Here is a 17,515-nt window from a genome sequence, read left to right on the forward strand (position 1 = left end):
TAGAACTGGGTTTCTCAAACTTGGCAACTTTAATATGAGTGGACTTCCAGGATTGGAAAAAATACTGGTTTAGAGCATGTTTGTGTGTTTCTGGGTTGTGTGACTGTATTGCACAACTAAATCACTTGGCATCTAAGTTAGATTCCAAAAACACTGATATCACAGTATTCCTTTCCATTTTCAGAATAATTTGTAACAGGTTTTTGGGGTGTAATTGTAATTTCTGTGGCTTCTCTCTGACTCTTGATTTGCACTATCTGGCTCCTGTATGGTTTGTTAAGGAAAGTAGCAATTTGCGAAATGCATGCCACTCGGTGCTTACGGTCACACCTACACTAGAGGATGTAAATATATTCCTAAATAGAAAACACAGCCAGCTGTCTAAAAGTGGAACAGGTTTATTTTTAAAAGATTTAAATTGGTGATTGGGATTGCAGAAAGTCCTTCACCTCTGGCCACCGGAACTTCCATCAAAGGACAATAGAACAATAGAGTTGGAAGGGACCTTGGAGGTCTTCTAGTCCAAGCCCCTGCTTTAGCAGGAGACTCTATATCTTTTCAGATGTAGCTACCCAGTCTCTTCTTAAAAACCTTCAGGGATGGAGCACCCATGATTTCTGAAGGCAAGCTGTTCCACTGGTTAATTGTCCTCACTGTTAGGCAGTGTCTCCTTAGTTCCCAGTTGCTTCTCTCCTTGATTAGTTTTCATCCATTGCTTCTCATCCTTGGTGCTTTGGAAAATAGTTTGACCCCCTAGTCTTTGTAGGAGCCCCTCAAATGCTGGAAGACTGCTATCATGTCACTCCTAGTCCTTCTTTTCATTAAAGTAGACATACCCAACCGTTCTTTGTAGGTTTTAGCCTCCAGCCCCCCTAAAAATTCATCTCGCTCTTCTCTGCACTCTTTTCAGAATCTCAACATCTTTTTTACATTGGGGTGATCAGAACTGAATGCAGTATTCCAAGTATGGTCTTACTAAGGCTTTGTAAAGTAGTACTAGAACTTCATGTGACCTTGATTCTATCTTTCTTTTAATGCAGCCTAGGATTGCATTGGCTTTTTTGGCTGCTGCCGCACATGGCTGGCTCATATTAAAAGTGACTGTCCACTAGGAGTCCAAGATCCCTCTCACAATTACTATTTTTGAGCCAGTTTTCGCCTAATCTGTACTTGTACCTTTGGTTTTTCCTGCCCAGGTGTAAAATCTTGCTTTTCTCCACATTAAATTTCATTTTGTTAAAAAGAGCCCATTGTTCAATTCTGTCAAGATCTTTTTGGATCCTAACCTTGTCTTCTGGGATGGTAGTTTAGCATCATCTGCAAATTTGATGAGTTCCCCTTCTATGACCGTCTCATTCAGGTCATTTATGAAGATACTGAAGACATTGCCAAGCGAATTATTTATGGTTTATCAAGATATTGAAGATTTCACGTAAGAGATGTGGTCATTAAGAGAGTAGCATCAGTTGGTCGTAAACGGCATCACGTGATGCTGCAGCCATTGAGAACGCATGCCAGTGGCCTGGATTTTGATCATGTGACCATAGGTATGCTATGCCCATCATAAGCACAGGCATGAGTCCTAAGTCATATTTTTAAACACCATCATAACTTTCAACGCTAAATAAATGGTCTTAAATGAAAAACTGCTTGTAGTTGCAATGAAAATGTTCAGTTGAGGAAATAAATTTCTATCTGAGCAGCCTGGAAATTCTGGCTGTTTGCTTCTCCCTTAGCGTGCTAATATAACACATGGCTAGCACAATAATTTAATTTTAACTAGCTCATAACTCGGTGTTGCCCGGGTATTTATTTATAGGTGGAAAATGTCTTGACCAAATGTAATTTCTAATGTTGGATTTTCCCCCTTGCCAGAGGGAGCCCTCTTGTGGAGGACTGAAGCCGTTACCATGGCAACTCCACTACATTGTACAGCAGAAGCCATTTTAGGGCAGTACAGTAATTTTAAATCATTTTAAGGCACAACAGGCTGTATCTTAACAGAACACCCCCTCCCTAGGGGTGTTAGGGGTGCCTTACTCCCACAGTATTTATTTCCAGAGAGTAAGTCATCTGTGTACCAAGTTTTGTTGAAATTGTTTGAAGCATTCTAGAAATATTATTTGTTGTTGTTAGTTGAGAAGTCGTATCTGACCCATCGCAACCCCATGGACAACATTCCTCTAGGCCTTCCTATCTTCTACCATCCTGTGGAGTCCATTTAAAGTCACACCCACTGCTTCGGTGACTCCATCCAGCCACCTCTTTCTCTGCCATCTCCTTCTTCTTTTGCTCTCAGTCTTTCCCAGCATTAGGCTCTTCTCCAGGGAGTCCTTCCTTCTCATTAGGTGGCCAAAGGATTTGAGTTTCTCCTTCAGGACCTGGCCTTCTAAAGAGCAGTCAGGGTTGATCTCCTCTAGGATTGACCGGTTTGATCGCCTTGCAGGAGTCTTCTCCAGCACCAGAGTTCAAAGGCCTCACTATTATGCAAGTTAGCAATTCGGAAAACCCCAGTGAAGAGTGAAGGAGATGCCTCTTAAGGATTAGGAGATAATTGCAGACAAATGTGCACAAAGTAAAATTTCACTTTGCCCTCAGCCTTCTGAGTCATAAGATTCTTGTTGTAAACATCAACTAACAACAGGGATTACTGTTGTAAACAGGCCAAAAGCATTAACATGTCCATCGTGGAATTTGCTATGGATCCGGCTGTTGAAACCCAAAATGCTTCTTTCCACAGCTCACTGATGAACATGCTCCTCCAAAGCCCCCCCTGCCTGAAGGGGAGGTCCCTCCTCCTCGCCCCCCACCCCCCGAAGAGAAGGATGAAGAGTTCCCGGAACAGAAGGCTGGTGAGGTGCTTAACCAACCCATGATGATGGCTGCCAGGCAGCTCCACGATGAAGCCAGAAAATGGTCCAGCAAGGTAGGTCCTTAGCGTAGATCTTTGGGTTGATGTTTCTTGGCTTAGTTTGCTGACTTAGAAGATGCCCTTCAAGGAGGATTCTGCACTGGAGATTAGAATTCTTCTCCTCCCACCATTTCCAGATCTTGTTTCCTTCTCGTCTTGCTTTGGGTGTGTGAACTTGGGAGTGTTTGTGCTGTTGGATTTTTCTGGAATCGGAAAGAACAAGAAGTCAGAACACGAAGCAGGCAAAGAATCTGGTGCTGATTCTCCCCCTTTGAAGTTTTATCTTGGAGGTGACTGTTGAAAGGATCCATTGGATGTTTTCCAACAAGGCAGGGATCTCAATTTGAATCAAATCGCCTCCCCTCTGTCCCCTAGGAATGATAGAGTCTAGCTTACATTTTGCTTTGGGGTGTGTGTTTGTGAATACTGTCTCTTTAAATAGATTTTTACTTATTCACAATACCTGTAGATGGGCCTCAGTTATAAGACTCCAGGCAGTGTTCCACAGGAGAAGTACATGGAACAAAATAAAACAATAATGCTTGATTATTTTGCAAAGAGCTAGAAACGGACATGGTGGCTGAGTGGCTGCTGGGCTTGTCGATCAGAAGATTGGCAGTTCAGCGGTTCAAATCCCTAGCACCATGTAACTGTGAGCTCCTGTTACTTGTCCCAGATTCTGCCACCTAGCAGTTTGAAATCATGTAAAAATGCAAGTAGAAAAATAGGAACCAACTTTGGTGGGAAGATAACAGCGCTCTGTACTCCTTTGGCATTTAGTCATGCTGGCCACATGACCATGGAGATATCTTTGGACAGCGCTGGCTCTTTGGCTTTGAAATGGAGATGAGCACTGCCTCCTAGAGTCGGGAATGACCAGCACATATGTGTGAGGGGAACCTTTACCTTTAGCTAGAAAGCTACATGAACCCTGGAAGCTTCCTCTGGCTGTGTTTTCATATGTTACCCAAAGACACTGAAATGGTGCCTTAAAATATAGCATTGTATTAGGACATTTTGTAAAAAAATTAAAATTAAAATTAAAAAAATCTCAGGGAAGCACAGAAAAATAGATATTACCAATCAACTATCCTAAGAGAAAATGAAGTGTGTGTGTGTGTATGTATATGTATATGTATATATGTGTGTGTGTGTATATATATATATATATATATATATATATATATATATATATATATATATATATATATATATATATATATATATATATTCGCAAGAGACCATCCAGACAGAAACCCAATATTTTTTACTGTTGCCTTTTTGTTACATTTGTTATATTTATGCTGATAAATAAATAAAGGGAGACTAGTATAGATCTATTTCAAGCTATTTAGCTCTCATCAGCTAGCCATACCCTTGTTGGGAATCGAACCTGTGCTCTATTGCCTCTCAGGCAGATGTGTTAACCATTGAGCTACAAAGCTTGACTCCTTATCAGCCAGCCAGGGTGAGAGGTATATATTTAAAGTCACAACCCCTGGTATGCCCAAATATGGGAGGAAGGTCACATTTCCACTCTCTGTCTTCGGCTCGTCACAAGAGACCATCCAGACAGAAACCCAATATTTTTTACTGTTGCCTTTTTGGCACCATTGGTGCCCACAACATGAGTGCTGAGCTGGCCATGCCTTCCCTGGCCACTCCCACTCCAGTGTCCCCTCCCCCCCATCGCCTCAAGGTGAAACACAATCCTGATACGGCCCTCAATGAAATCAAGTTTGACATCCCTGATTTATAGGGTTTGATAATGCAGTTTTCCCCATGCACACTGCTATGTGTAATGGACCCTCTGAGGCCAGAAAGAAATGTTCCATTTTTTTCCTAGGTAGCCTGATCATCTTGTTTTATTCCCTGGTGGAAAGTTGCAGGGAGCTGCAGAGTAAAGGATAAAACACAGTTTTAGGTGTGTGTGTGTGTGTGTGTGTGTGTGTGTGTGTGTGTGAGAGAGAGAGAGAGAGAGAGAGAGAGAGAGAGAGAGAGAGAGAGAGAGAAAGAGAAAGAGAGAGAGAGAGAGAGAGAGAGAGAGAGAGAGAGGGAGGGAGAGGGAGAGGGAGAGGGAGGAATTGGTAGAACATGGATGGAGATAGGCTAGTAGGACAGATAAAGGAAGATAACCAGGGTTCTCTGCTTGATTGCTGGATGGTCGTGGCCATGTTGGGAGTGACCTAGCCTTCTACACCACAGGGGGTGGTTCACCTTCCCCAGGCTCCGGAGGCTTTCCTCGAGCCTTTGGGAGGGTGAAAACTGCCTCCCCTGGGTTCTGGAGGCCTTCCGGGAGGCCTGTTTTCCCCCCTCCCTGAGCCTCCGTGTGGACCCTGCCCTTATCTTGCATCCAAAATGGGCCATGTGGAGACTCCTGGGAGTGGTGGGGGCAGGGGCAGGGTGTGGTGGGCAGGACCAGCCAGGGGTGGGATTTGGAGACTCTCCAAATTGGCCATCACATTAGCTGCGGGTTGTCCCGAACCCAGGCAAACCTGTAGCAGCCCACCCCTGAGGATAATGAGAGACTCCAGTGTAGCTAGTATGCCCGTCTAGGAAAGAATGGAGAATTGGGACAGGGCAAAGTTATTTTGTCTGTCTTTGAGCTTCCCCTCCCTCCTGTCAAGACAGCCCCTCCCAAGGCAAGATGCATCCCGCAATGTATATCTGTAAGATTTAATGCTCTCCCTCCTTTTAAAAAGTGGCAAGTCTAGAAGATGCGGTGTTTGCCGATGTATATAGCCCAGCAGATGTTAATATTCAAGTTACTCACATGAAATACAGGACGTGTGCTTAAAATAATCTGAACAAGTTTTTCATCTTCTCTCCTTTTGTCCCCCAGTTGGCCTATAATGTATCTAAACTTCATCAGTTTCTCAAAACAATATTATTTATCCTAAATGAGCATTAAAATATGCAACTAGTTTTTGCTTGAAATCAGGAAATCGTATAGTTTATTATTTTAGACCCTAGTTTCTTTCTCAGATATTGTACTACTATTAAATCTTGTGTTGATGGAGAAGGTATAGAAATTGGGGACAACCTAAGAATTAACATAAAGTGGCTAGCTAGAATAATAAATAGGATGACATTTGCAAGTATAATAATCTGTTTTGTTTTTTCATTCATTGTCTACACCAGTGGTCACCAACGGGTGGTCCGTGAGAAAATTATGATGGTCCGCAGAAAAATATTTGAATTTTTAATATTGCACTAAATCAAGCATCCTCAAACTACGGCCCCTGGGCTGGATATGGCCTACCGAAGCAATTACTCCCGCTTGCTGATGGGGTGGGGTCCTTTAGGCACTTAGCTTGGGTGCCTGTTTAGTAGCTCCAGCCCTTCCCTCCCTCTCTCCCTCCCTCCCTGGAAATCCAGGTACCTCTGTGCGCGGTGCGTGAAACTTTGTCGGGGCTGATCTAGCGCCCGGGCTGGCTATAAGAAAAACATTCATTCTTGCCCGCATTTGAGATTTCTAGCTGCAATGGACAGCAAACCTTGGGTTGATCCCGTGTGCCTCTCTCGCTAACAGATGGCCAAGCTAAGTGCCTGAAGGACCCCATCCCATTCCATATTCATATTAGTGGCCCATGGGATTTAAAATTATGAATTTAGTGTCTGAAAGGTTGGTGACCCCTGGTCTACACTGTTGTCAAGCTGTAAATGATAACTGTTACCCCTTTTCTTATAAAGGACTACTTTATTAAACACAGGCTTTGATTTTTTAGAAACTTAGAACAGAACCTCCTCGTAACAATTAAAAATGAATTTTCTGAAATATTACAGGTATATTTTCTGCTGATGAAATTTAGTAGCATGAAAACCAAGGGGTATATAATGCAAAGTTGCCTATTTTAGAAGACAAATGGGACAATCCAGAGTGGATTTTTGTTTTCCTTGGATAAAACAGATGGGGCTGAATTCTGGGTCTTTGCAAAGCTGTTGTTGTGATATATTTCTCTGAAATCGGTTGTGTTCCAAATGGTGTTGTTATACCAAAAAGGGAAGGGAAAAATGTTGGATTCAGTGATTGACATATCTTCCTCAATTTATATTGATCTCTGCAACTAAGTATAATCTTTATTGTCATTGTACTTAAATACAACGAAATTGGTTTATCCTAATTATGATTTTTTCAGTGTTTGAAAATCTTGGTTATTGAAAGGGGAAAACTGATTAACAATTTGCGAAAATTCTGTTCCTGGATTGTTGCAGAAAAATAGTATTTTTGTGGGTTGTGGGTTGGGATTATTATCATTGCAAATCACATTCTGCTCCAAAGCAAAACACTATGAGTTTTTTTTTTTAAAAGAGCTTAAAAACAGCTAAGGGCTTTGCACATTTATTTAAAAAAATGCAAAATGAAATGCCTTTATGAAGATGGAAGTTGATAAGATTTGTCCATTCTGAGAAAAAAATTGAAGGACCCACCTTTCCCTCAAGGCAGATTGTGGGAAATGCTATTTCTATCTTTAAAAAAAATTTGCTCTAGACCCACATTGGAAAATCTGAGCTATTTCTGGAATTCGGGATGAGGCTTCAAATCTGCCCACAGTTAGTGCAAAATTTGAAATTTAATCTTGCCTGTGACTCTGCAAGTATTTTTGAAATTTTGTAACTTAAAAAAAAACAAGCTGATACTTTGAGAGGTTGAATTTAGAGTTAAGTTTTCTCTTGAGTGCCTATTTCTTAAAAGGGTCTTCTTTTAAGTAGGTAAAAGTTGCTACTTTTGAAGTATCAACACAGATTGAAACTGTGTTAAAAATAATATGTCACACTGATTAGCTCTGACAACTTTCTATGGTAATCAAGCTATCATGAAAAAAGAGGTCAACGAAATAATTTTCAGAACTGTGGCGAGAACTTCATTGACTCATATTGCTGGTTTTTCTCATAGTGTCAATTACCTTTTCTCCCTCAGTAAACCTTTGTAAATTGGATTTTTCTGAAGTCTACATTGAACAACATATTGCTGTCCTTTCCTTTAACCCTTTCAAATCCTACTCTATTGTTCTGGTTAATGATCATAATGAAGATTGGATTGAAAAAAAATCTTAATTTAACCTTTGCTACCATCTAAATGTAAACATTAAGCATTTTGACCTCTTTTTCTTTTGGTCATCTTCAAATAGCATAATCAGATCTCTGTAGAAAAATGCAGTTCAGATTTGCTTAGAAATCTTGACTGAACAGTAGCAGTAACAAATAGCAACTAATTGTAGATATATATCTTTTAGTGATTATATATCTTCTTACTTAATCTCTTGAAACTACGGTTTCATAGGTCACTGAACATTAATGACCCAAGTAAATAGATATTCTATATCAGGGGTGTTCAAACTCAAGGCCGGGGCCCAGATCCGGCCTGTGTGGTACTTAGATCTGGCTCGTAGGGCTACCCTGGACCGCACACGGCCCTCCCAAACTCCATTTTCACTGGCAGAGGGTTGCAGGAGTCTGTGGCAGCCGAAAACGGAGCTACGGAGTCCATTTTCACAGGCAGAGCTCTTAGGCCACCACAGGCACTCCCGACAGGAGTGATGCTGAGCTGGCCCCATCCACCCTGGCCACTCCAACCCCAGCCCGCTGAGGTGAAACACAACCCTGATGCAGCCGTCATTGAAATTGAGTTTGACACCCCTGTTCTATATGTTGAGCAGTCGTGTGTCTTGTTTTGAAGACACTTGTTCCTTCCTAGCCACTTACCCACCCTCAAATTTATGGCTGGAAGCGCAGAGAAGACGAGTTGGAAATAAACTTTCTAGAGGTCGAATTCTCAGTTTAATCATTCCTTTTATTCTCTTCCCCCCAAACATGTCAGATTGACTCCCAGTGGAAGAACAAGGCACGGTGCAGCCCGCTGGAATTTCTGTTGACAAACTCCCATCTTGTTAATCAAGAGACTCAAAAGATGAATTCAAAAGGGATCACATTTATTTTGGAGTTTGCTGGTATCTTTGCACACAAAAATAGCAGTTTTATTCTTTCAGAATGCCAAATTTAGCACACAGAACCGGAGCCTTGGATGAAATAAGGACCACCATGAAGATAGTGAGGGACTAAATAACAGTGGAAATATGATTGAATCTCAGAGCCTTGAAAACAGTCAATTTTGCCTTTGTCCCTTCCTTCCAGCCTTCTGTTCTGTGATGAGCTATCACTGCAATGGTTGCTACAATAATACTGGGTTGTTTCATTTTAGGTACTTTGGGATGTGATTTGGGATACCGAAGCAAAAGATTTAAATCCCTTTTCGGATTTTTGTAGAACAACATTGTGGCAAAACAATCTTGCTCCATGTCATTAACTTTCCACTAACAGATTTGCTTTGACATGTGCTGCTTAACATCACTTTCTGTCAGGTAATAGTGGAGACTGATTAATGTCCTTTAACGCCCATTCTCTCTTATTGGGCGGGGGAGGGGGGCGAGGTGTGGGCTGTTCTTTCCTCCTTCCATCGTACTATGCTCTCCATCGTTGTCTTCTCCATGGCTGGATCAAGACCCTGGGAGGGGTGTGTGTGAGAATGCCCATGTTTGTTCAGTCCTGCACTCCTCTGATGGACAGCAGTGAACATGGTGCTCTGTGTATCAGCAACCTCTCCTAACCCTGGCTCTGAAAAGGATGTTTAGATGAGCAAGCATGGAAGCAATTGTGCAGCTTGCCTTCATTTTAACAAAGAATTCTGCATTCAGTTTTGGTCACCACGCTGTAAAAAGGATGGTTGAGACTCTAGAAAGAGTGCAGAGAAGAGCAAACAGGATGATTAGGGGACTGGAGACTAAAACATACAATGAACGGTTGCAGGAACTGGGGATGAGCAGTCTAGTGAAGAGAAGGACCAGGGGAGAAAATAAATACAATGATGAAATAATTGAGACAGTTCTTTTTTTCCTTTTGTTAAACCTTTTGTTTAATTTTGTTAAATTAAATTAAACATAGGCAAGAAAAACCAAAAGTACACATATAGACTGCGTGAAAGCAGGCTTAATAGCAGTGACTGTGAGAGGGATCTTGGAGTCTTAGTGGACAACTAATTAAATATGAGCCAGCAGTATGCAACGGCAGCCAAAAAAGCCAATGCAATCCTAAATTGCATTAACAGAGGGATACAATCAAGATCAAAGGAGGTACTAATACTACTCTATAATCCCTTGGTAAGGCCACACTTGGAATACTGCATCCAGTTTTGGTCGCCATGATATAAAGACTCTAGAAAGTGTGCAGAGAAGAGCAACAAAGATAATTAGGGGACTGGAGACTAAAACATATGAAGAACGGTTGCAGGAACTGGGCATGGCTAGTCTAGAGAAGAGAAGGACCAGGGAGTTATGATAGTATCCTTTCAATATTTGAGGGGCTGCCACAGAGAGGAGGGGCTCGAGCTATTTTCCAAGGCACTCGAAGGCCAGACAAGGAATAATGGATGGAAACTGTCCAAGGAGAGATTCAACCTAGATGGAGGAAAGGAGGGAGGAACTTTCTGACAGTGGGAACAATCAACCAATGGAATAGAAGCTGCCTTCGGAAGTTGTAGGAACTTCATCACTTGATGCTTTCAAAATAGACTGGACTGCCATTTGTCAGGGATGGTGTAGGTCTCCTGATTGGGCGGGGGTTTGGACTAGATGACCGACCTACAAGGTCCCTTCCAACTCTGTTCATCAAATCTAAGAGGGATTTTGGCAGGGGGGAGTCACCGTGAATTTGGCCTCCTGGCTCAAAGCTGCCCTTTTCTTCACATTGCCATCCTTCATAGCATCCTCTGCTTGGCTGAGATCCCATGTCAGTTGGGCCCCTCCATGTCATTCGCGCCCACCTCTCTGTCAGCTTTAAGTGTTGCCTTTCCTTTGTGTCTTTGTCAGCGGCATTATTGTCTTGCCAGGCGAAATGTTGTGGGGAAGAATACACCCATTAAGGAGGGAAAAGGATAAAATCATGTCTTCCCAAACGCCTCTCGAAGGTGTTTCTAGTTTTCCAGATCCCTTTGTCAACCTCCCCATCCCTCCGCCGTCCTTCCGTCGCCCCCCACCCCCACCAGAGGTTTTCTAAACGGGCTTGGTTCTTGCTTCTTTGACCAGATCCTGCGTCTTATACTAATTGTCCCTGTTTCTTCACCCTCCCTGTCCACCAAAGCCTGAAGTGACCAGTGGGGGTAAGGAAGCCCCCGCTGAGGCTAGCCTAGGTGTAGCCCGGGAGGAGGCGGAGGAGGAGGAAGCAGAAGCTGAATTCACCCTCCCCTCCGACATGGAAGACGATTACGAGCCTGAGCTGCTGCTCATGCCAACCAACCAGCTTGTTAACCAGCCAATTCTAGCCGCTGCTCAGTCTCTGCACCGGGAAGCAACCAAGTGGTCCAGTAAGGTATTTCCTCCGTTTCCCCCCTCCATGGCGACTGATCTGCATTGCATCCGGCCATTTTGACACATTTGCATCACTCTTGATCCTCGGCGGATCCCATGCCTTTTTTTTCCCCATGTTTTTTTTTTTTTTCAAAGTTTGGAATGGATTCAAGTTTGTCTGCATTTTTTGTGGTCGAGGGAAACCGTGTGGCTTCACAAGTGTTGTTAGGCATGCTGATGGCCAGCCCAAAGCTTCATTCGGCTCACCCTTCACTGTCCTTTTCTGAATAAAGATACTGCCCTCCCTTGCCTTTTACCTGTCTTTCTCACCTGCCGGTGGTTACGTAAAAGAGAACCAAAGGAAGGAGGGCACGACTACCTGTGAAGCCATCGTTTGTTCGCTGCCTTTCGGAGACTTCCAGACGAGCGAGGGAGGTTGCCACTCCTGAAGTCATTTAACATGCATCGTTGCGCTTTCTGCCTCCTGATCAACAGCTTCTACTAAACTTTTGTTCCGACAAGGAATGGCTTGGAATGGCACAGTTGCCAAAGAGCTGGTCCTGTGGGCAGAGAGAGGCTGTGACGGAGGGGAGGAGGTTTTGGACGGGGGGGGGGGGGCTGGAGAGGCTCTGCTGAATGCCTTTAAGTTGCTAAGTTCAGACTTTGCCCTCTCGTGTTTCAGCTGGCTTATTCATGGAGATGGGGGGGAAGATCTGTGGCTTATGACGGGAATGGTCTGCTAGCACTAAGCACCAAAGAGGAGTTTGCCAAGCTCTGCTGGATTATTTTCTCTCTCACTTCCTTAGAGTAGCATGCTGCAAAGAATAAACGTGTGGCCGGGCAGCTCTGAAGGTGTGGTGTATGGATGTGTGTAATGTATTGGAAATTAGTTTCTCTCTTTCTTTTTGCACTCGTGAATGGAAAACTGGGTGAATGGCATGAAATTCAAATGGCATCGCCCACGCATAACGGGCAACGGTGGAGTGTAATCCGGCTTAATTCTCTTCTGTCCAGGGCAGAGGTCTTCAAACCTGGCAACTTTTAAGACTTGTGGACTTCGAGTCCCAGAATTCTGGGAGTTGAAGTCCACAAGTCTTAAAGTTGCCAAGTCTGGGGACCCCTGGTCCAGGGCAAGGCTTAGCTGAAATGAATGGGGAAGTTTGGCTTTTGCAGGAGAACCACCGGTGGGATTGTGAATACACGGGCTCTCTTGCCCCCTCCCTGAAGAGCAATTTGGGCAAGGCAGGTGCCACCCCTTGCCTCTTGTGGCAGTGGCCTCCCACGGACCCGTCAGTCTCGGTTCTCCTCCCCGACCATCCAGAAGGGGGCATGGCTTTTCTTTGGTTGGGAGATGGCCAATGGCACTTGGACTGGCTTAAGTGCACTTGCAGAAACAACAAACCATGTTTTCCATCCTGGCTTGTACTCGTGTCTATTGCTACGTTGCATTTGTTTCATTTGTACCCCTTAAAATGAATGTGTTTAACAGGAGCTTGGATGTGCAATAATCCCGAAGTGGAGCTTTTCAGAATTTTGCATTGGGACATGTAAAAGGATGAAGGCACATCCGAATTTCTTTCTCCAAACAGCACCACATATATTGTCTTTTTCATTACACAATCACAACATTTTGCATGCCAAAGATGGGATGGCTTTTTCTACTTCCGTATGTTTGCTTCAACATATTCACTCATCTGTCTTCTCACAAACACGGCATCCTTTCTTCTAACATAAGGAACACACTGCTCTGAATATTCTTACAGACATTTTCATTTGAATGGCAATCCTGACACAAGTGGGGACGCGGTGGCTCAGTGGCTAAGACACTGAGCTTGTTGATCAGAAAGGTCGGCAGTTCAAATCCCTAGCGCCACGTAACGGAGTGAGCTCCCGTTACTTGTCCAGCTCTGCCAACGTAGCAGTTTGAAAGCATGTAAAAATGCAAGTAGAAAAATAGGGACCACCTTTGGTGTGAAAGTAACAGCGTTCCATGCACCTTCGGCGTTTAGTCATGCTGGCCACATGACCACGGAGATGTCTTTGGACAGCTCTGACTCTTTGGCTTTGAAATTGAGATGAGCGCCGCCCCCTAGAGTCGGGAATGACTTGCACATAATGTGCATGGGGAATCTTTATCTTTACCTGACACATGTAGTTTATTCACAAAATAATAGCTGATAATGGTTGGATTGAACATTGAAAGCTTCAGAGTTATAATGTCATGATGAAGCTTGGTTTAGCACAACAAATTAAGGGAAAAGTTACCTTGTTTGTTCTACATTCCCCTCCATCATGCAACTGTGAGGAGGGAAAAGTTTTCATTTCTTTTTTATCAAGTAATCACAGCTTCTCATTTTGTCTGAATGCAGCAGCAAACTATGATTAATCATAACAGTGACTCAAAACAAGAGTTGTTTTTTAAAGACATTTAAATACAGATTAGTGACTTTCCTAATTTTCCCCCCAAGAGGAAAATAGTTCATTTTGTCAAAGAAGAATTGGTAATTCTTCGAGTTATACATTGAAAGAAATGTTAGTCAATGGATTAACCAATTAATGGATGAATTCTAGATATGAATAGAGTAAGCATTCAGATGTTTTATCTCTGATGATTAACAGCATCTTCTGGCCTTTTTGATTGAAAAAAAATTCCTTCTGCCGATGCATTTTAAATTTAGTTGACCAAAAAGGCTTCTTCATCATCATCATCAAATGACCCCATAATCCCTTGCAGGGTGGAGTCTGGGCAACTGAATGGAGCTGAGTGATTACTGGCCGGATGCCCTTCCTGTCACCAATGCAGAGTTATATTCAGCAGATATATTCTCATGGTGCCCAGAGAGAGAAATATCTGCCTCTACCTAGGATTGAACTCACAGTCTTCTGATTGTGAGGCAAGAGCTCTACCTCTAGGCTACTGCACCACTCAATTAAAAGGCTTAAATAACAGCCTTTTCCAGGTGTTTTTTTTCCTCCATTCAGAATATTCAGTTCCCACCATTTACTTCAGATTGACCCTGTGACTTTATTTCTTATTCACCCATTAAGAATATTCACCATCATCACAACATGATGCTTTTAAGACATTCCTTTGGCCACCTTATTTGAAACGATGGGATTCCTATCGGAGAGTTAAACATCTGAACTTGGTCATTTTCACTTTGGCAAAGCTACTAACCCTTACATACTGTCTCTGTGTGTGTGTGAGTGTGTCCACTCCCTCACCTCTTGGCTAAAGCTTGTTGTCACTGAAGATTGGGAGAGAGTTTCACACGTGTCCTTTGTGTGACAGTCCTGTTATTTTTTGTTTTGTTTTGTAAAGCAGCAACTGCACAGCCCCCAGAATGTGGCTGTTGTTTGGGGCGCATGGAGCGATCACGGCTGCTCTCCTTTTCTCCCCCCCCCCAGGGAAATGACATCATTGCCGCCGCCAAGCGCATGGCCTTGCTGATGGCCGAGATGTCCCGCTTGGTGAGAGGTGCCAGCGGAAACAAGCGGGCTCTCATCCAGTGTGCGAAAGATATCGCCAAAGCATCTGATGAAGTGACCCGTCTGGCTAAAGAGGTGGCCAAACAGTGCACGGACAAGAGGATCCGAACAAACCTCCTGCAGGTAGGCCATGGCTTGGAAAGTGGAGAACATCTCTAGCTGGGAAGGGCCTATCCCAGGGGTGAAATTCAGCAGGTTCTGACAGGTTCTGGAGAACCAGTAGCAGAAATTTTGAGTAGTTCGGAAAACCGGCAAATACCACCTCTGGCCTGGCCCCAGAGTCGGGTGGGAATGGGGTTTTGCAGTACCCTTCCCCTGGAATGGGGAGGTAATGGGGATTTTACAGTATCCTTCCCCTGCCACGCCCACCAAGCCATGCCCACAGAACCGGTAGTAAAAAAAAATTGAATTTCACTACTGGCCTATCCGTGATTGGGAAAACGCACCTATAGGACCAGCTTTTTGAAGTTCTCTATTAAGTTGCCAAATCTGAAAAACACGGATGTAAAATGTTGCTCTGAACAGCAAAATCCTCTTCAAAAATTATCAAGGAAATATTCCAGCCTTATGTTTTCCACTGCTGGAAAGGGATTGGACCTAATTTTTTTTAAAAAAAAATCTTCAAGACTTATGCTAATAATGCAGATGTAGAGACAAAGGAAATATTTTAGATCAAATATGAATAATGCATGGAGATACAAAATCCCAAGGGAGGAGTATGGAAAACATGCCAAAAAATCAACAAGAATTGAAATACTAAAATGGGCAAGAGATGATGGATAGAAATAGAATACATACTAATACAAGATTTGTTCTATTTAGAATTAGAATAGAGGTAAAAATTAGAAAGAGGAAAATATTATTATGCATATTCCTATGTAATATTTTAAAATTAATATGTTAGATGTAAAGATCAGAAGTTGAAATATTGTATTATGTATACTTAAATTATATTGTTATGGTTACTAGTATTGTATATTAAAATATTGAATAATTAAATGATGAAGGATTATATACATGTTGGAGCAAACACCAATATGTTAATAAGTTTAATTTTAATATTTATAATATTACTAGGTGATAACCCAGCGTTGCCTGGGTATTTATTTATAGAGGGAAAATGTTTGGACCGAACATAATTTCTAACATTGGATTTTTCCCCCTTACCAGAGGGAGCCCCTTTGTGGAGTACTGTGAAGCTGTTACCATGGCAACTCCACTGCACTGTACAGTAGAATCCATTTTATGGCAGTACAGCAGAAGCCATTTTAAGGCACAACAGACTGTATCTTAACACCCCCCCAAGGGTTGTTAGAGATGTCTTACCTCAACAGTATATGTTTCCAGAGAGCCGCCCAGAGTCCCTAGGGAGTGGGCGGCATACAAATCCTGTTAAAGTTAAAGTAAGTCGTGACCCATCAAAACCGTGCCCGACTAAACCGCGCCCGACTAAACCGCATTGCTGACGTCATCAACGCGGCGACAACAGCCAGCGCGGAGAAAGAAGGGCGCTTTAAATAGCGCGTTGAAAGAAAGCCGATTCAATTTAAGATAAGGGTTAGGTTTATGGTTAGGTTTATGGTTAGGTTAAGGGTTAGGTTTAGGTTTAGGTTTAGGGTTAGGGTTAGGGTTAAGGGTTAGGATTAGGTTTAGGGTTAGGTTTAGGTTAGGTTAAGGGTTAGGTTTAGGGTTAGGTTTAGGGGTTAAGTTTAGGTTTAGGGTTTACAGCGTGCTTCTGTCTCCGCGCTGTTGTCGCTCTGTTGATGATGTCAGCGACGCGGTTTAGTTGGGTGCGGTTTTGTCCTTCGCCCTTTGGTTGGTGAACCAAAGTAAGTCATCTGTGTACCATATTTGATTGGAATTGTTCAAGGCATTCCAATGTTATCCTGGAACATACACACACAGAGCCATTGTTATGCATATAGATTATAGATTATTATAATGATGTATGATTAATGTAACTAATATTGTCAATTACACACACACACACACACACACACACACACACACACGTAATGTAGGGTTATTTTTGATGCAGACCACCTAAGTAAAAAGCAATGATAGAATTTTGTTATATTTAAGGAAAGCCCCAGGTGATAATGAAATAACCAGGGTGTAACTTTGTGTTTGTGTAGGTTTGTGAACGAATCCCAACCATCAGTACTCAGCTGAAAATCCTGTCCACGGTCAAAGCAACCATGTTGGGCCGGACCAGTATCAGCGATGAGGAGTCTGAACAGGTCAGTTCCCTTGTTCCAGGCAGAAAGGGGGGTGTTTAGTGTGAATTGGGAGGCCTTGGGGAAGAGGCAAGCACCTTTGCTGCCTTGTAGGACATACCTGTTGTGAAATGTTCGATTAGCAGTCACCAAACTTTCTGATTCTTTCTCTTCTAAGTGGAAATCAGCTTTCTTTCATACATTGTACCTATTTAATTGTTTTTCAAATATACAGGTAATCCTTGAGTTATAACCATTGGTTTAGTGACATTTGAAGTTACAAACAGCACTGGAGACCAAAAAAACTTACAATCATTTTTCAAACTTCTCACTGTGGCAACATTCCAATGGTTAACTGATCAAAATTCAAATGCTTGGCAACAGACTCATATTTATGACGGTTGCAGTATCCCTGGGTCATGTGATCACCATCTGGGACCTTCTGGCAAACAGTCAATGGGGAATTCAGATTCTCTTAACAACCATGCTGCTAATTTAACAACTGCAGTGATTCACTTAACAACTGTGGCAGAAAAGGTCATAAGATGGGGCAAAAC

General features: G+C 42.8%; 1 protein-coding gene across 2 annotated transcripts in view; it reads left to right on the forward strand.

The window, feature by feature from the left end:
- VCL (vinculin) overlaps positions 1-17,515 on the forward strand; it is a 93,024-nt gene that overhangs the window by 72,645 nt on the left and 2,864 nt on the right. The window contains exons 18-21 of one of the 2 annotated variants that reach the window (XM_087702331.1): positions 2,741-2,926; positions 11,048-11,275; positions 14,662-14,865; positions 16,878-16,982. In XM_087702331.1, coding sequence (XP_087558457.1) covers positions 2,741-2,926; positions 11,048-11,275; positions 14,662-14,865; positions 16,878-16,982 — 723 coding nt within the window. The remainder of the gene's footprint in view (positions 1-2,740; positions 2,927-11,047; positions 11,276-14,661; positions 14,866-16,877; positions 16,983-17,515) is intronic. The other variant, XM_087702332.1, reaches the window with a different exon arrangement.

Source organism: Thamnophis sirtalis, unplaced genomic scaffold (genome assembly GCF_051295495.1).
Source record: "Thamnophis sirtalis isolate CommonGarterSnake01/CBP01778 unplaced genomic scaffold, rThaSir2_p1.2 scaffold_15, whole genome shotgun sequence".
Lineage (NCBI taxonomy): Eukaryota > Metazoa > Chordata > Lepidosauria > Squamata > Natricidae > Thamnophis > Thamnophis sirtalis.